Below are 26,733 nucleotides of genomic sequence, written 5' to 3'. Positions count from 1 at the left end.
TTAACATGAGAGTAGACAAGATACAGTACAATTGAAAAGGAAAGTGAGGCAAAAATTAGATTTAACAGACATTAGATATAGTATGAAATAATAATTACTAGAAGTGTGGAATTAAGAAATAACATTAATAAAGATAAGAGAGTCTAGAAATATATTCAAATGGTTGTAAAAATTTAGTATATGAATTAAAATGCCATTTTAAATCTATGGAAAGAAAGAATATTTAATAAATTATGTTAGGACAACATCTAAGAAAAAAAAATAAAACTGGATTTCTGTGTCACTCCTTAAACAAATACTAGTTTAATCGAAGGTCCAAATGTAAAACTTGAAATCATGAACTTCCTGTAAAACGTGGGTGAATTTTTTAAATAATTATCAAGTAGGGTAGATCTTTCTAAGGGGGCATTAAAATTCAGAAGTCATAAAGGGAAAGATTGATACGTTTGACTATATAAAAATTATGCATGTATAACAAAAAAATTCTACAAATAACATAGTGGTTAAGAGCATAAACTCTGGAGCAGGAATTCCTTGGTTTCGCCTTAACTCTACTAACATTTTCACTTCAGGCAAGTTTATTTAACCTCTTGGTGCTCCAGATTCCTTATCTCTAAAATACATATAATAATGTCTACCAAGTAGGGTGGTTCGGAGAATTAAATGGAAGCATTTATAAAGCACATAGGACAGTGCTTAGCTCATGGTAAGAGAACATAGAGTTATATATGTGTATGTTAAAATAAAGGGTTAAATAAAGTGTTAAATAATTAAAAGACAAATTGAAGGCAAGTCTTTGTAATACAAAAAATACAAATTTTTAAAAGGTGGTGTATTAGTTTACTGGGTTGCCATAATAAAATACCACGGATTCTGTGGCTTAAACAGCAGCAATTTGTTTTATCACAATTCTGAATGCTAGAAGTCCAAGATCAAAGGGTCAGCAGGTTTGGTTACCTCTGAGACCTCTCCTTGGCTTGTCGGAGGCTGCTTTCTTACTGTGTCCTTACGTGGTCTTTTCACAGTGCATGCATCCCTGGTGTCTTTCTGTGTGTCCACATTTCCTCTTATAAGGATACCATTCAAGTTGAATTAGGGCTCACCCTACCAGCCTCATTTTAACTTAATCACCTCTAAACCTGTCTCCAAATACAGTCACATTCTGAGGTACTAAGGATTAGGGTCTCAACGTAAGAATTTTGGGGGATTGGGGCGCTTTGGTGGCTCAGTCTGTAAAGCGTCTGCCTTTGGCTCAGGTCATGATCTGGGACTTCTGGGATTGAGCCCTGTGTTGGGCTCCCTGCTTGGTGGGGAAGTCTGCTTCTCCCTATCCCTCTGCCCTCCCCTCCCCCATTTTCTCTCTCTCTCTCTCTTTCCCCCCCTCTCTCTCTCAAATAAATAAATAAAATCTTAAAAAAAAGGGGGGGTATAATTCAGCCCATAAGTGGTAATGCCAGCATTGGCGGTGGAGTTAAGGAACAGACACTTTTCACACAGTTGAGGGGAGTGTTGAGACAATCTTTTTGGTGAGTCAATATTTCAGTATGTAACAAAATTTAAAATGTCGATGCCCTTTGACTCAATGATTCTGCACCTAGGAAACTGTCAAAAGTATATGTAATGATGCATACGTATTGCAGCAATATTTGCAATAGCAGAAGTGTCCAAAAATTCAGTGTCCATAGGGGAGAAATAGTTAATAAAATTCTGAAAATCCATGCAATAGAATACTACATGGCAATTAAAAACAACAAAGTAGAGGGGCCCTTGGCAGGCTCAGTCAGTAGAGTATGTGACTCTTGATCTTGGGATCACGAGTACAAGCCCCACATTGGGTGTAGAGATTACTAAAAAAATAAAAATTAAAAATAATAAAAAATAAGTAACTGCAAGTGTATTCTGTTCATGGACATTTGGATTGTTTCCCATTTGGAGCTATTATGAATAAGGCTGCAGTGAACAGTCTTAGTACTTCTTGGACACGGGTTTTCATTTCTCCCAGCTAAGGAATAGGATTGCTAGACCATAGGGTAGTTACACATATAAACATTATAACTCTATAAGAATCTGTCAACTTCCAAAGTGATTGTGTCATTTTACACTTGCACCGATGAGAGTTCCAATTCCACATCTTCAGTATTTGGTTTTGTCAATTACCTATTCTTTTTAAATATTTCTATAGTATTCCGTATTTTGACTATACCATAATTTGTTTAACTAGTCCTGTATTGATGGGCATTAAGGTTATCTATGGTCTTCTACTACTACAAGTAATGCTACCAAGATTTGTATAAATGTGCAGATTTGTCTGTAGGATAATATCTTTGAAGTGGAATTTCTGGACCAAAGGGTTTCGTCAATTTTTCTTTTATAGAGGTTATGCACATGTGTACTCTGACCAACAATGTATGTACAAGTTCCTATTTCAATATTTGATCAGACTTTCTGAATTTTACCTGTTAGGTGCAAAAAAACACAGAAAGTATCTCAGTTTAGTTTTCATTTGTAATTACTTATTTTATTATGAGTGTGAGCATCTTTCTACATTTAAAGCCATTTATGTTTTTTTCCTACTCTCTGTTCATGATATTTGCCCATCTTTCTGTTGTGTTGTGGATCTTTTTCCTAATTATTCCAAAGAACTCTATGCTTAGGAAATGGATTATTTGTTTTCCCCCTCACTTTGTTATTTGTCTCAACTTTGTTATGATATGTAAATATCTTAAATTTTTCGCAAGGTAAAATTGATCAATTTATTACAGATATCTTTCCTACTTCAAGATTATAAAAAATTCTTCCACCCTTTCTTTTAGAAATGTTATATCTTTTTAAAAATTTTTTAAGGTTTTATTTAATTTATTTGTCAGAGAGAGAGAGAACACACAAGCAGAGGGAGGCAGGCAGAGGGAGAAGCAGGCTTTCCACTGAGCAAGGACCCCGATGCGGGACTTGGTCCCAGGCATATGCTTAACCGACTGAGCCACCCAGGCGTCCCTTTCTTAAGATTTTTAAAAAGATTTTTGAAATCTTTTATTTTTATGTAATTTAGTTTCTTTCATCCTCTAGATGGCTAGCCATTTGTTTCAAACCCATTTATAGAATAATCTACTTTTCCCTCACTGATTAGAACTGCTATTTTTATCATGTTCTATATCCACATAAGTATTTTAGTCTATATTTGGACATTGACCTGTTTATCGTTTCTTGGAGAGGTACCAACCTTTGTTAATTAGTATAGCTCTTTAGTGTCCTTAATATCTGGTAAGGCCAAGCACACTTTTCCTGTTTTTCCTGGTTATTCTTAAGTGTTTATTTCTCTCTTTGAATTTTGGGATCAGCTTATCTAATTAAAAAGTTTCGTTAATTTTATTTTGTCATACTTATGTAATCTATATAGTTAGAATTAAGTCTTCTTATTGCAGGACAATGTATTTTATTATTTATTCAAATCTTCTTTAAGTCTTCCCTGGAGTGTTTTAAAAGTTTTCTTCATACAGATTTTATATATTTCTTACTAAATTTAATTCTTTAGATAAGTAATATTTTTGTTTTCTTATATAGAATTCTTTTTTTTTTTTTTTAAAGATTTTGTGTATTTATTTGACAGAGAGAGAGCGCACAAGCAGGGGGAACAGCAGAGAGAGAGGGAGAAGCAGGCTCTCTGCTGAGCAGGGAGCCCAATGCAGGGCTTGAACCCAGGACCCTGGGATCATCTCCAGCTGAAGGCAGACACTTAACCTACTGAACCATTGAGGCGCCCTGAATCTCTTTCATTATATTTTATGGCTCAGTCTACATAAGAATGATATTTTTAAAAATTGATTTTATGACAGGGAAGTTTACTTAATTTCAGTAGTTGTGTGTCTAATAATTCATTTAATTTGTTTGGGTGTTTCAGAGATGATACAATCATGATTGAAAAATGATAATTTTATCTCTGTATTCTTCCCAACTTTTTATCATGAGCTACAAAGTATTACTTAAATTACTTAATTCAAAAATGTTTTACTAGGGGCCCCTGGATGGCTCAGTCAGTTGAGCGTCTGACTCTTGGTTTTAGCTCAGGTCATGATCTCAGTGTTCTGAGATTGAGCCCAGAGTCCAGCTCCATGCTCAGTGTGGAGTCTGCTTGGCATTTTCTCCCTCCCCCGGCTTGTGCACACACATGTGCACTCATGCTCTCTCTCTCTAAAATAAATAAATAAAATCTTACAAAAATGTTTGCTCAACCACTTGAAAGAATAACATAAATCTTAAATGTTTTGATACGGAAAACGTCTCTAAGAAATGTTAATAGAAAGGTAAGTAGCAAAACAATACTATAGTATGATTCTATTTATTAAGACAAAAAAACCTTAGAACTAAAATAAAAAGCAAAATTGGTAACAAAACATTCTTGCACCTTTGCACTTCAGGGTTGCTCCTTATGGAAAGCACGTTGCACCCTGCAGGTTGAGTCCTGCTTCATTTTTCCAGAGCTTCTTGCCAGTAATACCCAGGTTACTTTCAGGTGGATTCTGGTTCTTTGATAAAACAGTTTGGCAAATTAATATGTATTTGGTACATAAATTATATGGTTTGATATCATATAATTTGATAAATGGGCTCTTTATCTTTTTCGCTTGGTTTTTCATAGGGATTCTGGAGTAAAATCTAAGTATATGACTATAGGCAACTAGTTTAAAGGTTTTCTCTTTGAGTTACCTACACAGTTGTTCTAACCATTCTTGCCGTTACAGAAAAGACGCTCAAACCGCCAAGTTAAGCGAAAAAAATATACAGAGGATCTGGATATAAAGATCACAGACGATGAAGAGGAAGAAGAAGTGGATGTAACCGGCCCCATAAAAACTGAGCCTGTCCTCCCTGAACCAGTGCAGGAGCCGGATGGCGAGACTTTGCCTTCCATGCAGTTCTTTGTGGTAAGCTGGGAGCTTAAGCAACACGGGAGGTTGTCCTGCTCCTCACAGTCTTCGTTGACTGACTGCATTTTTTGCTGCAGGAGAATCCTAGTGAAGAAGATGCAGCCATAGTAGACAAAGTGCTTTCTATGCGGATTGTGAAGAAGGAGGTGAGGCCTTAACCCTTCATGTCAACCGTAATGCCGCATTCACAGGCTTTATTTAATGAACACCTCTGGACGCCAGGGTATGGCACTACAGTGTAATTATGAGATATGGTGGAGGAAGTGAGCTAGAAAATAGGAGCTGTCTTATTGCCTCTTCTTTGCTTATCTGTTTAAAATGGATGATAAAGGCTTATTTTTTCCAGCTATCAGATCTCTTGTATTGGAGTACTAGATTAGTTCCTTAATCCCTCATCAGTAATATACTCTAGGAACATTGGTATGAAGCTCTACCATGAGTAGTGAAAATTAAAGGTTCTTTCTTTGACAGATGAGGTTATTAATAACTATGATTTCTTTCTCCTCAGCTTCCTTCTGGACAATATACTGAGGCGGAAGAATTCTTTGTCAAGTACAAGAACTAGTATGTGATCTGTGCAAAACGCTTTTCACCCTAAACTCCACAGGGTTGTAAAAAGTTCTCCTGTATAGTCTCTCCTGGGTGGGAATGTGTCCCCTTTTAATAGTTTTCTAGCCCAATTTGTTGTTTTCATTGAGGAAGATGTTCAGAGAGAAGTTCGGGAATTGGCATGACTCTTCCTATTTCCCAACAGGAAGGTGGGGTAAGGGTGGTTCCTGATAAAATCCCTTGTGATCCTCTCTACCTTAGTCTAACATTAAGACCTTGCTACTCAGACTGCGGTCAGTGGACCAACAGCATTAGCATCATTTGGGTGCTTGTTAGAAATGCAAACTTTCAAGCCTGCCCAAGACCAGGTGTTTGTGTGCAAAAATCAAGCTTGAGAAGCACTTACCTAAGACACTGTCTCCCCACTTAAGTATGTTGTACTCATTGTGCCTGCTTCTGGGTTATCCCCAAATCTAGCCTACCAGTTCCCCTTTCTCACAGCATGACCAGCTGTTTCCATCCCCTTCAGCTCCTATCTACACTGTGAATGGGCTACCATCTCCCAACTAGAGAAGGATAAAAGGATCCATCAAAAACTAAAGCGCTTCAAAACTAAAATGGCTCAGATGAGACACTTCTTTCATGAGGTAATTAGGAATAGGTATTACCTATCATTTATTTCACAGAAGCATAAATTACTGGGGTTATCAGTCTTCATCGATTATTTAAGATTTATAGTTGCTTTGTATATATGGGTATGAAGTCTTAATTTTTATCATTGGACTTTCCTTACTTAATTTGCCCCGTGCTTTGTTTTACCGGGTCTAAATGTGGTCTTTTTATCAGTTAATAGGATATTTTGGTATTGACTTGCTCAGTATTCATGAAGTATTTTCAAGACAGATTTTAAACTGACCTCTGATTCACTTGAGGCATTCTTCTTCTTCTAATGTCAGTCTGTAGCAGTTCATGGTATCTGTAGGCATAAGCAGCCATATCATTTAGAAAGGACATTTATCTTCTAAAATTTCTAATCCAATATAACAAGAAATGGTGATAAAGGAACGTTAGTTTCCCATAACCATTCTTACTACTGGTTAAACACTGGAGTGTGCATAAGGGTCTCTTGAGCCATATTTTAACTGTCCGTTTTGCTTTGAAAGCTTTGTGTACGTATGCCTTTGCCAAATTGGGATTTTTCATCTTTATTATATATACAGAACTAAGTGCCTTGAGAAGACAGATTCTTTTTCAAAGCTGCTTAGAGCTAAAGGAGAAAAGGTTTTAGTAAGAAAGATTGAGGGATGGAAAGAACTAAATGCATAGTTTTAGCAAAAAACCCCCAGTTCTGCCTGAATACATATGGTAAAGCTAACTTGATACCACCAGGTTTGCAAATAAATGAATTATTTCTCACATCACTTGGAGGGGACAAGTAGGACCATGTAGTTTTGTAATTTCTTTTTATATGAAAGTAATACTTGGGTTGTGTTTTTTCATTTATGTTCTTTTAAAGCATAATTTGTGAAATGTACAACGAAACTAATCCCATTCCAGCTGATCTTAGATGTACAATTTGTGACTGTTGAACCAGTCTCTACTAACTCATATGCCAATTAAATCTCCATATTTAGGTAGGCCATTTAACCAAATCAATCATTCATGATTTATCATGTGCTAGTCTCTATGGAGAACAAACCAGACATGGTCTGTGTTCTCATATGGCTCACTGTCTAATTGAAGAGGGATAAATATTAAAAAATAATTCAAATTGCGTTAAGTGCCAGAAAAGAAGGAGCACAAGGAGACATAAGGGGGAGGGGGTGGCAACACCTACTTTGGATAATTAAGGAAGACTTCTCTGAGAATTGAATTATGAAAGGAGCAAGGCCGTGAACCCACGTAAATAATATCACTGGCATGAGAAACAGCATATATGAAGGCCCTGAGACAGGCCGAGGAACTGAAAATACAGTGCAGTTGATGAACAAAAGAGAGTGAATGGCCCAAAATGAGATCAGAAATTTAGGCAAGCAGTGTGTACAGACCTTTTAAGCAGTTTGGTTTTAGTTTTGTTTTTATTCTAAGTGCAAAGGAAAATCATTACATTGTTTAAAACAGGTCAGAGACATAGTCCAGTGTTCACTTTTAAAAGATCACCTAGACTTTGGAGAATGGATTGGAGAATAGTAAGCATGAAAGTATGAGCAGTAAGGAAGCAGTTGAAGATTTCTAAATAGGAAATATCATGGCTTAGAGTAGGGTAGTTTCAAGTGGATAGAATGGATAGATTAGGGGCTTGGTGTGATGGCTTATGTAGACAGGTTTGTGGTCTGAGCAAATGGGTTGAGGTGGGATCATTGAAATATGGAAGATGTTAGAAGTAGCTGATTTGGGGAAAATCAAGAACTTAGTTTAGACTGTGTTAATCTTAAAATTCCTTGACATATCTCTAGCAAGCACAGATATACAAATCTGGATTTTTCAGGCTGCAATTAAAATTTGGATTTTATCAGCATATAAATAGTTATTAAAACCTTAATAATGATTAAAGGCACCTGGGGGGGGAATTTCTATATATTCTAATAGTTCTTTATTTTCTTACTAAAATAGTTCTTTCTGTAATAGAATGGATATGAGCCCAGAACCAAGGCTTAAGAATTCTCCCAAATTCAGAGGTTCAGGTGAAGGAGAAGGAACTGTATGCCAGAGTGGTAGGGGAAAGATTAGAAAGCAGATATGTCATTAAAAACAAGAGGGAAAAGTGCCTTAAGAAGGAAGAGTTTTTTTTCCTTAGTTTCTTTAAGACCCTTCTTTGGAGCCTTGGGTTATTTACTTTCAGACATCACCCAAAGTTGGATACCAGTGATTTAGAAGAAAAAGAACCAGTGAAGGTGATCAAGAATTGGCCCAAACCAAAATAAATAAAGACGAGAGTACAGTGTCTCAGAAAAGCCAAGGAAAGACAGTGCTTAAAGGAGAGTATTAGGAATTATGGAATACTTTGTAGAGGTAAAGTAAGAGGAGGACAGAAATGTTTCATTATATTTGGCAATTTAGAGATCATTAATGACCTTGACAAGAGTAATTTAGTTGTGTGAAGGAAGTGGAAGGAAGAGTGGAGTGGCTGGACAGTGGAGGTGCTGACATGGGGATAACTTGTGGTTAAAACTGTTGGGAAAGTTTGGGTGTGAAGCAGAACAGAAAAATAGTTGCAGGCAGATGAAGAGTATAGGAGGTCTTTTTAAGATAGGAAATAGTAAAGTACACCTGTGTGTTTATGGGAATGATCCAGGAGAGGGAATCCTAAGATGGTGAGAAGGGATGGAATCCAGAGCATATACAGAGAGAATGGCCTCTGTTAGGAGATACTTGCTCTTGTAATAGGTGAGAAGATGGGTGCAGATTTAATTAAGTTTTTAGGATTCGATACTGTGAAAATGGGGAACTCCCTTCTGAAGGCGTCTTTTTAAAAAAAAATTTTCAAGTAAGATCATCAGGTAAAGGTGGGGTGGAGTGCTAGGTTTATTGGACAATGATCTTTTGGTCTTATTGTTTGTTTCATAACTCCTCTAGGATGAAGAACCCTTCAATCCAGACTATGTAGAGGTGGATAGGATATTGGATGAGTCTCACAGTATTGACAAGGACAATGGGGAGGTGAGTTGGGGCATGGAAGAATATTAAAGGTCTCAGAGATTTCTGCTGGTCTGCTTGCCCCTCCTTTATTATGCAGGTATGGCTAAAAATCTCTTGGACAAAAAGGTATTTTTGAGTTTTTCTGAGGGCTCCTTAGAATGATATTGGGAAGATAAGGGGATAGAGAGAGAGGCTAAAAGGAAAGCTTCTCATAAAGAAGCTGTATTTGTAAGTATCAGGAGCTATATTAACAAGTACTCCTTTACCTTGATCTTTTTTTCTCTTAGATTTTATATGGGAGACCCCAGACATCCAGTTAAGAGTGACAGAAGGGGAGAGGAATAGGGATACTTCACAAATCTCCATATTTATAAATATAAAAATGCCTACACAGACTCATAGCTTTCTCCAGGTCATTGAGAGTTATTTTTTGAACTTAACCATCAGTTGAATGCATTTTTGTTTATCATTAAAACCAATCTGCTGCATTTGAATCTGTACTTTTAAACAGACTATGGGATCACACTCCCACAGATACAGATTCAGATTCAGTAGGTCTCTGGGTGGGACCCAGAGATCTGTATTTTTAAGTTGGTTCTCCAAGGGATTGTCAGACATAGCTTGATTTGGGAATCACTGCACTAAAGCTCTTTTAGCAGATTGTACATGTGCTAAAACACCTGCTGATAGAGTTTCATAAATCACTTTTTTCATTTTCCAAATAAGAGTTTAAAGATCTAAGCCACCAGTGAATTCAACATTGTCTCTTAAGTTTATTTCAAACTTACTTAGACTGTGAACCACCATTCCCTTAGAACTCATCACTCTCTTTTCACTTCAAGTAGCAGTTCTTGGTAGGGCCACATTTCATCAAGTTTTTATCACATCTGACAGTTACTTCTTACCCAGTGACCAGTACAGAACAACAGAACCTTGTTAAAATGTCAGTGCCGGGTGGTGAGCTAGGCTCACTCACAAGCTAAGTGGCCTGTTTCCGTTCATCACCCTTACAGGACCTAAGAATCAAAAGTCTTCCCTCTGTAAAATTCTACGTTTACTCTATTTTATAAGCCTTTAGGTTCTCTCAGAACCTTAGACGTCCAAGGCCTATTACAATTCCGTGTCTTCAAATCCTGACAAGCATGCATCAGAAACATGTATTCTGCTTTTATGGGTTGGGGTGGGAGTTGTTGTTTATTGTCATTTGCGGGAGGTGAGTGGGAAATGGACCAGTTATTAGAATGGACATGTTAGCTACTATTAAATTCTTGTCATTTTCAGGATCTCAGCCTTCTCAGCCTTAAACATCTTATTCTCTCTACCAACATACTTATTACTCTTCCAGAAGTAATTGATTTTTGGACTGTGTTGGAAATAGCAAGACAGATGAAAATGTTTTAGTTTTCTGGTACTATAACTTGTGCTCCTAATATTGGATAACAACATTCTGTGTACCCATTTTTCCCCCTCCCCAAAATAAGTTTAGTTTGTCATCCTTGTACATGACCTAATAGTGGAAATCAGTATTATAAAAATAAAGTCCTTGGAAAAGTAAGTTATGATGCTGGAAATGCGTGACCTGGACAAATGGCTTTATGTAGAAAATGACCTGAGTCACTCTAATTAAGAAAATAGGAGAAGAGCAACTAGGTTAATTCTAGGGATTCCTTGATCTGTGATTCTGTCGAGGTGCTTGTATCTTCAGACGGCTTGCTGGCTGTTTTAAGGGGTATTCTGTGAATTGATAGTAGAGATTCTTGTTGATTATACCAGGCCCCATCTAATCCTTTTTTCATAGAAACCAAAAATAGAAATGCAGTCAGGGCAGTGATCAATTTGAGTAGTGAGAACAGGAGCCATTTTACCCGAGGTCACTGCCGTCCCTCTGCAGCAGAGCACCTGTACAGAGCACAGTACTGTAGTAGGCACTGGAGCATTTGCCCCTCCTCTCTTCTCTCTTATTCCCTGTCTTCAGTGACACCGCTCCTAGTTGTCTCCTAGCTCTGAAGGAAATCTCTTTTCCACCAGATGACTGCTCTCTCTCAAGTAGCATCTGCACTCAGAGCTGCAGAAGCTCAGAGGCCCGGTGATTGCAGCCCTGCTTTGCTCTAATGGTTTTAATCTCTTCCTCACTTAGAAAAGTAGCCTGGCCTCCTCTCTTCCACTGCATTAAATATGGTGCCAGGATAATAGTATGGAGCAGAGCCCTATCTTTTAGTTTCAACCTAATTCAACATAATATAGGAAAAGAGTTTTTTTAATTTAATTTAATTTTATTTTATTTTTTGCATTTGCTTGGTTGATTGGCATAATGTTTCAGTGCTTAGTGTTCTAGAAACTACTGGGTATAACCTTGCCTCTTAGAACAGATTCTGATAAATTGCCTGGAAAGATGATCAAAGCCTCAAATAGTACAGTGCCTCAGCAGGGGAGCCTGTGGCTGGTCTTCCCAGCCTGCCTTTTTTTTTTTTTTTTTTTAGCACCTTTTAGGTATTAACACTTTGTGATCTGATTCTGTAATCAAATTCTTACCCTTTTAATGACAGCAGAGAACACAGAATCAGTTTATTAAGGCTTTAGCTTTTTCTCTCCTAGCCTGTAATTTACTATCTGGTGAAGTGGTGCTCTCTGCCCTACGAGGACAGTACGTGGGAGCTGAAAGAGGATGTTGATGAGGCCAAGATTCGAGAATTTAAACGGATCCAGTCAAGGCACCCCGAACTCAAAAGAGTGGTAAGTACATTGCATTTAGAGTGTAAAGCCCATGTAGGAAATGACTTAATTTTTTATTTATATTTGTGTTGTTGTTTTAGCTTTTTATTATGGAAATTTTCAAGCATATATAGAAGTAAAAGAAATAGTGTATTGTACCAATTCCTAGATTATTTTAAAGCAAATCCCAGATTCCTGTATTTCATCTGTAAATATTTCAGTGTTTATGCCTAAAGGTATATACTAATTTTACACCTGAGAAAATTTAACCATTTCTAAATATCAACAAATAACCAATTACTATATATATATGTTTCCCTGATTGTCTTCTAATTTTTGTTAAATTGTTCGGATTGTATTTTGAATAAAGATCTATATATTGCTGTCAGTTAATGTGTCTCAAATGTCTCTTAATTTTAGTTTCCCCCTTCTTTGCAGTTTTTCTTGAAGAAATCAGGTGGTTGGTTCTCTGGGGTTTTTCATAGTCTGAAGTTTACCAGTTGCATCCCCCTTAGAAACTTCTAACGTGTTCTCTGTTCCTTATATTTTTTCATAAATGGTTAGATGTAGAACAGTGCTGTCCACTGGAACTTTTTAGCACTGTGCTTAATATAGTAGCCACTAGCTACTTTTCACATGCTCACTAATCACATGTGGCTAGTGGCAGATATAAAACATTATCATCATAGACAGTTTCATTAGATATCCCTCTTCTAAAGGCTTGATCAAATGGGGAAGGGAGACCACTAAATCTGCTTCATAGGTGACTCGATCAGGTTGTCTTTTGTGATATTAGTCATTTGTGATCATTGCCTCGGCCTATTCTTTAAGAATCTCAAAATGATGTTATTTTAATTGTATCATGTTTTTCATTTATTAGCCAGAATCTACTATAAAAAGAAATATTCATCTCCTGTTTGTTTACTCTGAGATACAGATGGTATAGGAAAGAAGGATAGATGCTTTGTTTTCTTTCTTTATTTCCCAGTTTTCAAAATAATGAAGTAGTTCTCTAGCATCCTCCAAAAGTGACCAGTGGATTTTTCCTCTTTTGGTTTTCCTCTTTTTTTTTTTTTTTAAGTTTTTTAAACTTCATTTTAGTTTAAACTTTATTATGAACTCATGAATTTGAATATATTTTATTTTATTTTTTTTTAAAGATTTTATATATTTATTCGACAGAGATAGAGACAGCCAGCGCGAGAGGGAACACAAGCAGGGGGAGTGGGAGAGGAAGAAGCAGGCTCATAGCGGAGGAGCCTGATGTGGGGCTCGATCCCATAACGCCGGGATCACGCCCTGAGCCGAAGGCAGACGCTTAACCGCTGTGCCATCCAGGCGCCCCTGAATATATTTTAAATGTTTTTAATCCATGTTTTTGAATCAGTATTAGCTACTAGAACTACCTAGTAAGTTTGCCTAATTTTGTTAGTGTCTTCACCCCATTTATTCAAATTTTCTTTTTTCGTAGAATCGCCCACAGGCAAGTGCTTGGAAGAAGTTGGAGCTGTCACATGAGTATAAAAACAGAAACCAGTTACGGGAATATCAGTTGGAAGGGGTCAACTGGCTGCTCTTTAATTGGTATAACAGGTACAGAAAAGAGTAGACCCATGAAATGTAGGCTTCGTCTGGAATTATTTTTATTTGCTTTCTGTTGAAACAGTTCCTTTTTACGTACTGTTTAAAAAGACGTTATCTTTTGACATGCTTTTCTATTTCCATGATGAATCTTCAGGCAGAACTGTATCCTGGCTGATGAGATGGGACTGGGCAAAACTATCCAGTCCATTGCCTTCTTGCAGGAGGTATATAATGTGGGCATCCATGGCCCCTTCCTGGTCATTGCCCCACTGTCCACAATTACTAACTGGGAGCGAGAATTCAATACATGGACAGAAATGAACACTATTGTGTACCATGGCAGTCTGGCCAGCCGTCAGATGATTCAGCAATACGAAATGTACTGCAAAGATTCACGGGTGAGTTGCAGATCATGGGAATATGATGGTTTAGAGAGAGTAGGCCAAGGTATCTGGTATTTTAGAGGCTTTTATATGAATAAAAGACTTTTGTTAAGATTTTTTGAGGTGATTTATGGCATTTTGTCCTAGAGTGCACAGGGAATTTTTTCTTTAACTTTTGTTCTTTTTATCCAGTGGACATTTTGATCCAATGGAAGTTCTGACTACTTATGAATCCATGCCTTTTAAACAGAATTTTATCAGCATTGATGAGTTTTCATCAAGAAAGTATTGAGGTTCATCAATACTTAAGTTGGTCAACTTAAGCCACTTCCTCTCTTAAGTCTACTAAAATTTTCATCGAGATTAGTTCCTTTGTTCTATACAAATTTTGAAAATAAAAATTTGAATCGTTCATCCTTTCTTAGTCATATTTTGCTGCTTTTAATTTTGTTAAACTGATTCAATTCTTTTTAGACAGTAACAGATACTACCTATTTCACTTTCAGTTTTGTCTTATATATTTCTTTTCTTTTTTTTTTTTTTAAAGATTTTATTTATTTATTCGATAGAGATAGAGACAGCCAGCGAGAGAGGGAACACAAGCAGGGGGAGTGGGAGAGGAAGAAGCAGGCTCATAGCGTAGGAGCCTGATGTGGGGCTCGATCCCATAACGCCGGGATCACGCCCTGAGCCGAAGGCAGACGCTTAACCGCTGTGCCACCCAGTCGCCCCTTGTCTTATATATTTCAACAGTGCTCAACATTTGTGGATTTCGGTGTTAACTACCAAAAGATCTAGGTCTGAGATACATGAGCTAGGCATACAGTAGAGTCAAAAGTGTTCAGCTTCATTCAGTGAGGTCTGTCATTTTCCCGAAAAACTGAATTTCTTGAAGAGACATTGTATCTTACCTTCAGTGATTTGGCACTGTTTTTCAGGAAGATACACAGCAGCAGAGATGGGTGGTGATATTGTTTGTATTTCCTACTGACCCTGCCTGAATATAGAAAAGAGAATGTGTAGTGCAGAAGAGGTCCCCATTTAGGTACATATTAGGCCTTTTCTTAACTTTATTGCCTTTATGCTTAGGGGCGCCTCATCCCAGGCGCATACAAGTTTGATGCCCTGATCACCACTTTTGAGATGATTTTGTCAGACTGTCCTGAGCTTCGTGAGATTGAATGGCGTTGTGTCATCATTGATGAGGCCCATCGGCTAAAGAACCGTAACTGCAAGCTGCTTGATAGCCTCAAGCACATGGACCTGGTGAGTTCCTTACATTGACTTATAGGCGGAAACACCTGGAATTAAAATAACCCTAATTCCCTGTGGAATTAATATAACTAAGAGAAAAAAAATCAGGATTTTAGTATTGGGTGGTGGGTATGGCCTGTGGGAATGGACACCTGAAAGTCATATAAAAGTCCTATAAATTTTAGAATTGTGAGATAGTTGTATGTTAGTTCTTAACCAGGTGGAGAGGTGGGATACTGTATTAGTTACCTAGTGCTACATAACGAATATATCCTAAAACTTGGTGGCTTAAAACAACAAATACTATTTTTTATGATTCTCTAGTTCAGCACCTTGGGCTGGGCGCAGCTTAGGCCGTCCCTTTGGTCGTCTTGCCTGTAGTCAGTAATGTGGCTGCAGCTGGCAATTGGTGGGCTCCTAGGTCGTCTTCCACATGACCTGTCATCCTCCCAATAGGCCAGACTTTGCTTCTTGACATGGTAGAATCAGGGCAGTATCCAGAGAGGGCAAAGGCAGAAGTTGCAAGGCCTTTGAGGTATAGGCTCTGAAACTCACACAATATCACTTCTGCTACGTTCTCTTTGTCAGAGCAAGCCACAAGGCAAGCCCAGATTCAAGGGGTGAACCTTGGTAGGAGGAACTACAAAGAATTAATGGCCATATTTAATCCAGCACAGGTACATTCCCTAGAGGGGGACGTATTAGGATATCTGTGGGGAGTTGAGTGTGGAAAGGCATATGTAATGGCAAAAAAACCCCTTATTTTTGAATATTTCTTTATGTGCTTATAATCTAATATTTAAATTCTTGTTAAATAATGTCAAGGTTTTTGTTTTGTTTTAATGTTTTGTGTTCATCAGAAGAGGGAGCAAGTGAAAGAAAAGATAGTAATCTGGTCCATTCCCATGATTTTATAGATCACAAAATTAAAGCTAAAGTTATATACTTAATAGTAAACCCCAGAAGTCCTTTGTATCTTTGCGTTTTACCATTTTTTTGTTTCCTCCATTTTTAGGAACACAAAGTGCTACTCACAGGAACGCCATTGCAAAATACTGTGGAGGAACTGTTCAGCTTGCTTCATTTCTTGGAACCTTCACAGTTTCCTTCAGAATCAGAGTTCCTGAAGGATTTTGGGGATCTCAAGACAGAGGAACAGGTAGGAAGTCTATCTAGACAAAAAAGGTAAAGTTTGTACTAGGCACACATCTATTGCCGTGGGCCGCAAGGACCTCTCGTGCCTGCATCGTTTGTGGCATTGTACAAAATCCACATTTTTCAGATAATGGAAAGCTCTCATTTTATTTCTTCATGTTTCCATGTAATGTGAGAATGTATGTCCTCATAGTTTCTATTTCTTTTCTCTCCTGTATTGGGCACAGGTTCAAAAGCTACAGGCTATTCTCAAGCCAATGATGCTAAGAAGACTCAAAGAGGATGTTGAAAAAAACCTGGCACCCAAACAGGAAACTATCATTGAAGTAGAGTTGACCAACATCCAGAAGAAGTATTACCGGGCTATTTTGGAGAAGAATTTCTCCTTCCTTTCCAAAGGGGCAGGTCATACAAACATGCCCAATCTACTGAATACTATGATGGAGTTGCGCAAATGCTGCAACCACCCGTACCTCATCAATGGTGAGAGAGTTCCCGGACAGCGCCTGCATTTCTGTGTCGCCTGTGTTTACTTGCTAATAATATTCCTTAGGAACAGTGGATACATTGACTGATCCAGCTTAATTTTGAGAGGGAAGGGGATTCTTCTTTTAAAATAATATTTTTATTTTTTAATTTTTTTGAGATTTATTTATTTTCGAGAGAGAGAGAGTGCACCTGCACGGGGGCAGAGGGAGAGGGAGAGGAGGAGACTCCCCGCTGAGTGCTGAACCCACTGTGCAGCTTGGTCTTATGACCCTGAGGTCATGACCTAAGGCAAAATCAAGAGTTGGACATTTAACCGACTGAGCCACCCAAGCACCCCTTATTTATTCATTCATTCATTCATTCATTCATTCATTTATGACTTTGTTCATTTGAGAGAGAGAGAAAGGAGAGTGAGCATGGGAAGGGTGGAGGGAGAGGTGGGAAGGGGAGAGGGAGAAGCAGACTCCCCGCTGAGCGGGGAACCCGATGTGAGGGGCTTGATCCTGGGACCCTGGGATCATGACCTGACCCGGAAGCAGACGCTTATTGGACTGAGCCACCCAGGCGCCCTCAGGCAGTTCTTGAATTCAAAACAATTCTTATGTGGAATGTCTATCTCTAGTTCTTCCCCCTTGATCCTACATAATCTTCAGTATCATATGGGATTCGCTATGTAGAATTTCATGAACAAGAACTCAGGTCATTCTGTTCTCTGGTTAAATGTCCTCATCTGTACTCCCTTTTGTAGTTTCTGTTTTGGATGCCAGTAGGGTGGTAATAGTTGTTTGCATGTACTGTCCTAGTCCTCGTTGTTACAGATGTTTTATCCAATTACAATCTTAAGTCTGACTTGCTTGCAGTATTTTGTATAACACAGTTGAAGATGATTTAGGATTTTTTGGGTGCTGAAATTCTGTGTGAGAAAGATGTTTATCTCAAGTCAGATTACTTTTCTTTGCTTCCTAAGTAAACTACAGCCTTAGTATGTTTCTCCGGATCTCACCATCAAGTTTGATTTTTCTTTTGGCAGGTGCAGAAGAAAAAATCCTAACAGAATTTCGAGAAGCTTGCCATATTATACCTCATGACTTCCACTTGCAGGCCATGGTTCGTTCAGCTGGCAAATTGGTTCTTATTGACAAGTTACTTCCAAAACTTAAAGCTGGTGGTCATAAGGTTCTGATCTTCTCCCAGATGGTACGCTGCCTAGATATCCTAGAGGATTATCTAATCCAGAGGAGGTGAGAAAAGAGTCATCCCTTGCCTTGAATTTACTGTAGCTTCATAAAACTGTAAAAAGTAGGAGGGCCTGGGTTTAATTTAAGTTGGCCAGAACTGGGATAAAAGAAGTATTTAAGATTCTCACTCTCAACTTTCTGATAAGATTTTTGGTCAACTAGAGATATGGAATTGCTGGTATTGATCCTAATCTGCTTTTTTGGTTTCTTTATCTGCTTAACTAATTAAACTTTTTTCTGTAACTGCCATACAGGTACCTATACGAGCGTATTGATGGGCGAGTCAGAGGTAACCTTCGACAGGCAGCTATTGACCGCTTCAGCAAGCCTGACTCAGACCGCTTTGTCTTCTTGCTGTGTACCCGGGCGGGTGGACTTGGTATTAATCTCACAGCTGCTGATACCTGCATCATCTTTGATTCAGACTGGAATCCACAAAATGACCTGCAGGTAGAGGAAATCATTGTCTTAGGGGCTAACTACCTAACCTAAGAAGTTTTTCAGCAGGATCAGGATCTCTTAGAAAGACTTGTCCTTCAAAGAGTATTTAATTGTTTACTTAGTTTAAGGGTGGCAGTCTCCATGAGAGGTCAGCAAACTTTTTCCATAGAGGGCCAGATAATAAATAGTTTAGGCTTTGGGGACCATACGGTCTCTGTTGTAACTACTCACCTCTGCTCTTGTAGCACAAAAGCAGCCGTAGACAATATATAAATGATGGATGGGGTTGCGTTTCACTAAAACATCATAGAATCAGTTGGCTGTGCAGACCATAGCTTGCTGACCCCTGGTGTACTTGGTAGAACAATAATTTCATCTTAAAATTGACTTCTGGTTTTGAGTTGATCTCATGGCTCCTTTATAGATGTGAATTGGTATTTTGAATCGCACCCCCCCGCCCCAATTTTATGTCATCTTTGCCCTTTCTTTCCATTTCTTTTTAACCAGGCCCAGGCACGGTGTCATCGAATTGGGCAGAGCAAAGCTGTGAAGGTGTACCGTCTCATCACTCGTAATTCTTATGAGAGAGAGATGTTTGATAAGGCTAGCCTCAAGTTGGGATTGGATAAGGCTGTGCTTCAGTCCATGAGTGGTCGGGATGGCAACATTACCGGAGTGAGTCCTCTTAATCTGTAGCAGGTCATAGTGATAGAGGAAGACAAAGGTTTTGTTTTGCACAGGAATCTGACCACCTTGTTTGGATTTCTTAAAATATTTCTTAAAACATAATGAACTAACTTATTATATGGTTAGATAATATTCTCTTGTTAGTTTTTTCATTTTACTATTGGATTTTGCAGATCCAACAGTTCTCTAAGAAGGAGATTGAAGATCTCTTACGAAAGGGGGCATATGCAGCCATTATGGAAGAAGATGATGAGGGCTCCAAGTTTTGTGAAGAAGACATTGACCAGATCTTGTTAAGACGAACCACAACCATCACCATCGAGTCTGAAGGAAAGGGTTCGACGTTTGCCAAGGTATGTTCTGTCTGTGCCAAATGCTAAGGAGACAGAGGTAGAGACCGGAATCTACCAGAATTTAAATATATTTTTAAAATGTATTTACTGGTTTCCCATTGCTCAAAAAAGTGTTGTTGTCAACTTTACTTTGTTCTTTTGTTCTCACTAGGCAAGCTTTGTTGCTTCTGAAAATAGGACTGATATTTCTCTGGATGACCCCAACTTTTGGCAGAAGTGGGCCAAAAAGGCTGACCTGGACATGGATCTACTTAATAGCAAGGTAAGCTTCCTTTTCTTTTAGGGAGGAAGTATTACAGAAGACACATTACTTTCAGGAGCCTTTGTAGCTGCTCTGATTCTTTGATGCTGACCTTGGTTTATGATGATATATTTATATAAGAGCCATTATAAAAACTTTCTGCATGGGAAGCCCCAGAAAACTACTTAGATATCTACCACTTAACTTTGCTTCTGAGTCCGTAGAGATTACTTTGCATGTCCTAAAAAAATTTCTCTTTGAGTATCTACAAATGTTATATCTAAGGCTATTTCAATCCATAATTGTCTTAATTCCTTTCCCACGGCTTTGTCACAAAGAGAGTTACTCTTCGACTTCTGTTCTCTGTATAGAATAACTTGGTGATTGACACACCTAGAGTACGAAAACAGACCCGCCATTTCAGCACTCTGAAAGATGATGACCTAGTGGAATTCTCTGATTTGGAAAGTGAAGATGATGAGCGGCCACGCTCTCGCCGACATGACCGTCATCATACCTATGGGCGCACTGACTGCTTTCGGGTGGAAAAGCACCTTTTGGTGTATGGGTAAGAACCCACTTTGCCATTAGAGGTAGTGTATCTCCATCCTGATGGACGTTCTGTTTGCCCTTCGAATTGGAGGCTGTGGCCAAAGAGGGGAAAATGGGAAAATTTTATTCTGCTACCATGTTTTCCCCAGATGTTTTGTCTCCTACCTTTTGGGAGTCCCCAGGAAAACATTAATACAGTTCTCTGTTTTTCTAGTTGGGGACGGTGGCGAGATATATTGTCTCATGGACGCTTCAAGCGACGTATGACTGAACGAGATGTGGAGACAATTTGCCGGGCCATCCTTGTATACTGTCTTTTGCACTATCGTGGGGATGAAAATATCAAAGGCTTCATTTGGGACTTGATTAGCCCTGCTGAAAATGGCAAGACAAAAGAATTGCAGAATCATTCAGGTAATTATCAACTCTTTACTTTTCATATTTCTATAGGTTACCTAATCTTTTTCAGGTCCAAGGGTTTTTCTCAATCCAAGTCTTCAATGTCTCCCCTTTCCCAGGTCTGTCTATCCCTGTGCCCCGTGGACGCAAGGGGAAAAAAGTAAAGTCACAAAGCACTTTTGATATCCATAAGGCAGATTGGATCCGGAAATATAATCCTGATACTCTGTTCCAAGATGAGAGTTATAAGAAGCATTTAAAACATCAGTGTAACAAGTAAGGGTGGAAATTAGCAAAGATCAAAGCATTTTCCACCTCAAAGTTTCTGCATTATTACTGAGCCAGCTCTTCTTCCCTCCCTTTTAGGGTGCTATTGCGGGTACGAATGCTATATTATCTGAGGCAGGAGGTTATTGGAGACCAGGCAGAGAAGGTGTTAGGGGGTGCCATTGCCAGGTACAGTTATGCTGTGTTTTTCTTTATGTATTTCTCTTTATGCCCTCCCTTATTCCAGAAAAGATTGGTTTACTTATTTCGTTCTATGCTATCTTTGGGATAACTGGTAATTAAGATCTGTATATCAGCTCTTCGATCTTATGCTTGATACCAGTGGAAGGAAATAGGCAGATCCATCAGCATTTGAATGAATGGATAAAAGAAGATACTTATAATAATCTTTCCAAGGATTGTCATTTTAGTTCCCTTCATTGCTGTGCTGATTCTGCTCTCTTACACCTTTAGTGAGATTGACATATGGTTCCCAGTAGTGGATCAGCTGGAGGTTCCAACAACATGGTGGGACAGTGAAGCTGACAAGTCCCTGCTCATTGGAGTCTTTAAGCATGGTAAGTACCTTTTCTTCATTTATTCCTTTCCTATTGCAGACTTACTTCCACAGATGGAACACGTAGCAAAATGCTCATGCCAATAACTGAGTTCTCTGACTGATCTCAATAACATTAGGTTTGAATAGGAAGCTAGTTCTTAAATACCCAGAGCAAAGGAATTAGTTCCTGTAAATAGATGTTCAAAAAGGCCAGATGGATAGTTAAATCCTAAGGTGGGGATAGTCTCCAATCTGTTCTCTAATCTGTGTTATCAATCTGTATGCTACGCATCTCAGTTAAGGTTCCACAAATCAGGGGAGGTAATATATGCCCACTCTTATTAATAATAACCATGCTTAATTTGTGTGAAAGTGTTCTGCTTACGTAGCATCCCATTTGTCTAAACATTCAGCAGTCATTCTGATGGAAGTGTGAGCTACAGTGAAATAAAAATAAAGTACAAAAAGGGAGAGTACCCTTTTCAGTCTAGCCTAATAACAATTCCTAGGTATTAAAAGCAGTGAGTGCTTACTAACTTCCAGTCCAATGACTTAGTAAATTAGAATATCATTTCTTTTAAAAAATACTTTTCTGTTTATTTCTATAAAATAAAAATAATGGCTCTTAAATGACACGTTTTCAAGAACTTTAATGGATAAGAAAAACTGTGAACATTTTCTAGTCTTTTTTTTTTTTTTTAAAGATTTTATTTATTTATTTGACAGAGATAGAGACAGCCAGCGAGAGGAGGGAACAGGGAGAGTGGGAGAGGAAGAAGCAGGCTCACAGCAGAGGAGCCCGATGTGGGGCTCGATCCCACAACGCCGGGATCACGCCCTGAGCCGAAGGCAGACGCTTAACCGCTGTGCCACCCAGGCGCCCCCTAGTCTTAAATTTACCTTTGAGACAAGGTTTAGAAGAGTCCAGACATCCTGAATCATGTTCATTCAGTCATTCATTCATTCTCTGTTCATCAGATATTCAGTGCCTGTTTGTTTGCAGGTGTTTCTTACCCTTTGAAAATGTGTGACCTAGCTGTAAATTATTTTACTTTTTTTCATTTCCCCATCTGTGTAGTAAGAATGATAATAGAAAAATTACCAGTTAAATGGCTATGTAAATCTGTCACCATTCTATAAATATTCTGATGACATTCCTATCTTTCATAACTAGTGATAAAACTCTTTGTAATTGCTATAGAACTATTCAAAACAGTAATATAACGCAACAGCTCTCCAAGTTAATATTTTGCATTATGAGTGCAGTAGCTCATATGTTTCAGTTATTCCAGTACACGTTAGGCAAAGTTAAATCTCTTCTTTTCTTTGGCTTATGGTCCTTTTTCTTCTAGGCTATGAGAAATATAATACTATGAGGGCGGACCCAGCCCTATGTTTCCTGGAAAAGGCTGGTCGACCAGATGACAAAGCCATTGCAGCAGAACATCGAGTGTTGGATAATTTCTCTGACATAGTAGAAGGGTAAGCATTGGTGTTTAGTTCTCTTGAAGTTCTGGCTCTACCCCTTGAAAGCTCTTAGTTGCTTGTGCAAAGAGATAACATAATTCTGGCCCTGACTGAACCCATTGGTATTCCTAATGGTGCTTATACTGGGTAAATTCTTAACAAAGAGTGGAACCAGCAGAAAGGACTCCATAAACTAGGCTAAAACCACACATTTGCCATAAGATGCAACCAAGGGTGAAAATTAATGTTACTCCCAAATGGCTTCTTTGATGTTCTATTCAGTTGTTTTTGGTCTTTCTTTCTTTCTAACTTTCTTCTTTCTTCCTTCCTTTTTTTCTTTCCTTTCTTTCTTTCTTTTGCAATGCTTTTCTGTACAGCCACAGTAGCTGAAAGGACAACTTAACTGGTTGTCTTGAAAGATAATAGCCATGCAGCTCTCCTATGCCACTTAAGTGGTAGAGCCTCAGGAGATTTTAGCCCTGGTTTATGGTCTCCTAATGGTGACTGACACATACAGGCATATACTCTGTCTGGATACATGCCTCGATGATGAGTTGCCATGCTAATACTGAGTCACCAGGTAGGGCAGTGTTGCCCTAGTTTGGGTGCCAGTGAGTTTAACAAAACTTCTCACATGGAGACCTGAGAGGCATGTGAAATATTTGGCTTAATTCATGAATACCCATGCACTCTTCTGCAGTCGAGAGATTTCTCTTTGATGATCACAACCTTAGTTTGCTCAGTGCAGGACCCTCAAAGGAAATTGAGTCAGTTATTCATCACAAATCATTTATTTTGTTACCCTTCTACTCAAGAGAGCAAAGTAAAACAAGCAAACATGGACTATTTAAATGTAACAGTAAAAGTAAATAGGAAGGAGGAGAAGAATGGGTAAACAATGAAAAGGGCTATCAAGAAAAAAGACGTATGCTGGCCAAAGTATTCCATTTCAGATTCAAGCAATTTAGAATGGCACTTTGTCAGTTTCTCCCCATTCTTCATCCTGTTGGATGCTCTACCTAACTTACCTGGAGCTTAGCACCTGGCCTGCCATTCGTTTGAGCATGAAGGAAAACCGTGGTTCTATGCTGGATTGTATGTTTGGCCAGGTCTTCATCCTAAGTTCCTCTTAGTGAAAGAAGATATATTTTTGTGTTTTTTTTTTCATGCCTTTGGATAATTTTAGGGTTGACTTTGATAAGGATTGTGAAGATCCTGAATATAAACCACTCCAAGGTCCCCCGAAGGACCAAGATGATGAGGTGAGGAATTCTCATTTGAGTGTAGCTTTTCTCTATTACTAAATAGTTAAGTATGTTCCCATTCCCTGGATTCTGAGGTGTATTGATCACTTTATAATACAAAACAGAAAGTAAATACTACTTGAGAATATAAAGTATTAATGGAAAGGATTGTAACACCAGCTGGGGGAGACCAGGGATGGCTTTGTGGAGGAGGTGGGACCAAGCTGGATATTGAAGTATATTATTTGACTGTTAAATTCCTGAGTCCCTTCATTTTCAAGCCATTAACAGCAAGTGAGTTTTTTTGGGTTCTACTTTCTTATTCCTTTTGTTGGTTGATTCCGTTTTTTTGTGAGGGTTCATTAGAAATTTTTCTTGATCCCTTTGGTGCCATAGAAGGTCACACATAAGAGTGATTTCAGAGTGCCAACTTTTACCCCTTTCCCTCCCCCCTCCATCCGTTGGGGTGGATCTCCTTCTCTAGGGTGATCCCTTGATGATGATGGATGAGGAGATCTCAGTGATTGATGGAGATGAAGGTAAATTTCTAGGTCAACTAGCACAATTTTGTGTGGGGTGGTGGGTTGGGCAATTATTAACTGAATTCTGTCCTATCCTGGGATTTCTGAGAACTTTGCTTTTGGGCGGGTTGAAATACTGGTGTTATCTCTACTACCTTTCCTGTACTTCCTATTCATTCTGCTTTGCTTCCCATAGCCCAGGTGACCCAGCAGCCAGGCCATCTTTTCTGGCCTCCAGGCTCTGCTCTGACAGCTAGGCTTCGCCGCTTAGTAACAGCTTATCAGCGCAGCTACAAGAGAGAACAGATGAAGATAGAGGCTGCAGAACGAGGGGACCGGAGACGGCGGCGTTGTGAGGCGGCCTTCAAGCTAAAAGAAATTGCACGGCGGGAGAAACAGCAACGGTAAAGTGTGGCTGGGAATTTGGTCTGAGCTGTAAGCTTGCCTACCTATATTGAAGGGTGTGGGTCTTATACTGAAAAGCGTCTTAGGCAGGATTTATTTGGAATTCCCTTTGGAGGGACCATCTTTTTGCCTTTAGTTGTTACTCCTCTATGACAAAAAACCTCGCTTGTGTGCATAACCACAACCTCTGGGAAGGTCTCTCCTGTGCCATTCTCATTGAGTTATTTGCTCACGTATTTTTTACCTTAGCTTGCTATTCTTAAATTCTTACATGTTATAGATTACCTCTTAACTACCTCTTCTGCTGTCTTCTGGGCTGTTTTTTGTTTTGTTTTGGGTTTTTTGCCCCTACTTTCAATTTTTTTGTTCATTGAGGTATAGTAAACCACAATAAGAAGTCACCAGTTTCCCTGTGTTTTTCTGATCACGCTGCCTGATTCCTTTTCCCTTTAGATGGACAAGGCGTGAACAAACTGATTTCTATCGTGTAGTGTCTACCTTTGGTGTGGAGTATGACCCTGATACCATGCAGTTCCATTGGGATCGCTTCCGTACTTTTGCCCGACTAGACAAAAAAACAGACGAAAGCCTTACCAAGTACTTCCATGGCTTTGTGGCCATGTGTCGCCAAGTGTGCCGCCTTCCCCCAGCAGCTGGAGATGGTAAGCAAAGCTGGAGAGTCTCGGATGAGTGGGGATGGATGGCAGCAGAACTAACGTGGTTCATTTCTCCTCCCACCCCTATCTCTTGCAGAGCCCCCGGACCCTAATCTGTTCATTGAGCCCATCACTGAGGAGAGGGCCTCACGGACTCTCTACCGTATTGAATTGCTTCGGCGCTTACGGGAACAAGTTTTATGCCATCCCCTTCTAGAAGATCGGCTGGCATTATGTCAGCCTCCAGGTCCTGAATTGCCTAAATGGTGGGAGCCTGTTCGGCATGATGGGGAGCTTCTGCGAGGGGCAGCCCGCCATGGGGTGAGCCAAACAGACTGCAACATCATGCAGGACCCAGACTTCTCTTTTCTGGCTGCCCGTATGAATTATATGCAGAACCATCAGGCAGGAGCACCAGCTCCATCCCTGTCACGCTGCTCTACGCCACTGCTACACCAGCAGTATACCTCGCGCACTGCCTCACCACTGCCCCTGCGCCCAGATGCTCCTGTTGAAAAGCCACCCGAGGAGACAGCTGCCCAGGTCCCCAGTCTGGAGAGTCTGACTTTAAAACTAGAGCATGAGGTGGTGGCCAGGAGCCGACCAACCCCACAAGACTATGAGATGCGAGTAGCCCCCCCTGATACTACCCCTCTGGTATCCCGGAATGTTCCACCAGTCAAACTGGAGGATGAGGATGATTCAGACTCTGAACTGGACTTGAGCAAGCTGTCACCATCATCCTCTTCTTCCTCATCCTCATCCAGCTCCAGCTCCAGCACTGATGAGAGTGAGGACGAGAAGGAAGAAAAGCTAAGTGAGTGCATGTGACAGGCTGTTGGCCCTTTTCCCTACCCCCCCCCCCCACCAGCTCTTTCCCTTCTTTTCTAAATGCATCCTCTGGGAGAGATTTGGATTTCGATTTGATAAAACACTGAAAGAGATCTGTTATTCTTTGGGCCTTTATTTAAAGGCCATATAATTCCGTTTATGTATAACTTTATTCTTCCATC

General features: G+C 39.3%; 1 protein-coding gene and 1 non-coding gene across 7 annotated transcripts in view; both read left to right on the top strand.

Moving 5' to 3' along the window:
* Positions 1 to 26,733, top strand: part of CHD8 (chromodomain helicase DNA binding protein 8) — a 58,832-nt gene that overhangs the window by 25,630 nt on the left and 6,469 nt on the right. For 5 of the 6 annotated variants that reach the window (XM_011235512.3, XM_011235510.3, XM_011235514.3 and 2 more), the window contains exons 6-32: positions 4,740 to 4,922; positions 5,003 to 5,071; positions 5,434 to 5,489; positions 6,004 to 6,121; positions 9,051 to 9,134; positions 11,709 to 11,846; positions 13,297 to 13,418; positions 13,564 to 13,807; positions 14,882 to 15,058; positions 16,062 to 16,205; positions 16,429 to 16,684; positions 17,721 to 17,931; positions 18,183 to 18,378; positions 18,877 to 19,044; positions 19,230 to 19,409; positions 19,561 to 19,671; positions 20,022 to 20,218; positions 20,417 to 20,616; positions 20,697 to 20,877; positions 20,968 to 21,057; positions 21,343 to 21,446; positions 22,780 to 22,909; positions 24,081 to 24,156; positions 24,623 to 24,677; positions 24,856 to 25,063; positions 25,518 to 25,726; positions 25,818 to 26,537. In XM_011235512.3, the coding sequence (XP_011233814.1) occupies positions 4,740 to 4,922; positions 5,003 to 5,071; positions 5,434 to 5,489; positions 6,004 to 6,121; positions 9,051 to 9,134; positions 11,709 to 11,846; positions 13,297 to 13,418; positions 13,564 to 13,807; positions 14,882 to 15,058; positions 16,062 to 16,205; positions 16,429 to 16,684; positions 17,721 to 17,931; positions 18,183 to 18,378; positions 18,877 to 19,044; positions 19,230 to 19,409; positions 19,561 to 19,671; positions 20,022 to 20,218; positions 20,417 to 20,616; positions 20,697 to 20,877; positions 20,968 to 21,057; positions 21,343 to 21,446; positions 22,780 to 22,909; positions 24,081 to 24,156; positions 24,623 to 24,677; positions 24,856 to 25,063; positions 25,518 to 25,726; positions 25,818 to 26,537 (4,627 nt within the window). The remainder of the gene's footprint in view (positions 1 to 4,739; positions 4,923 to 5,002; positions 5,072 to 5,433; positions 5,490 to 6,003; positions 6,122 to 9,050; positions 9,135 to 11,708; positions 11,847 to 13,296; positions 13,419 to 13,563; positions 13,808 to 14,881; positions 15,059 to 16,061; positions 16,206 to 16,428; positions 16,685 to 17,720; positions 17,932 to 18,182; positions 18,379 to 18,876; positions 19,045 to 19,229; positions 19,410 to 19,560; positions 19,672 to 20,021; positions 20,219 to 20,416; positions 20,617 to 20,696; positions 20,878 to 20,967; positions 21,058 to 21,342; positions 21,447 to 22,779; positions 22,910 to 24,080; positions 24,157 to 24,622; positions 24,678 to 24,855; positions 25,064 to 25,517; positions 25,727 to 25,817; positions 26,538 to 26,733) is intronic. The other variant, XM_034648610.1, reaches the window with a different exon arrangement.
* LOC117797338 lies at positions 23,436 to 23,545 on the top strand. Its single transcript, XR_004622268.1, has one exon. It is a non-coding gene; the product is annotated as a small nucleolar RNA U6-53/MBII-28 (small nucleolar RNA).

The sequence above is a fragment of the Ailuropoda melanoleuca genome, chromosome 20, assembly GCF_002007445.2.
Source record: "Ailuropoda melanoleuca isolate Jingjing chromosome 20, ASM200744v2, whole genome shotgun sequence".
Taxonomy (NCBI): Eukaryota; Metazoa; Chordata; class Mammalia; order Carnivora; family Ursidae; genus Ailuropoda; species Ailuropoda melanoleuca.
This window is presented reverse-complemented; position numbering and strand designations above follow the sequence as displayed.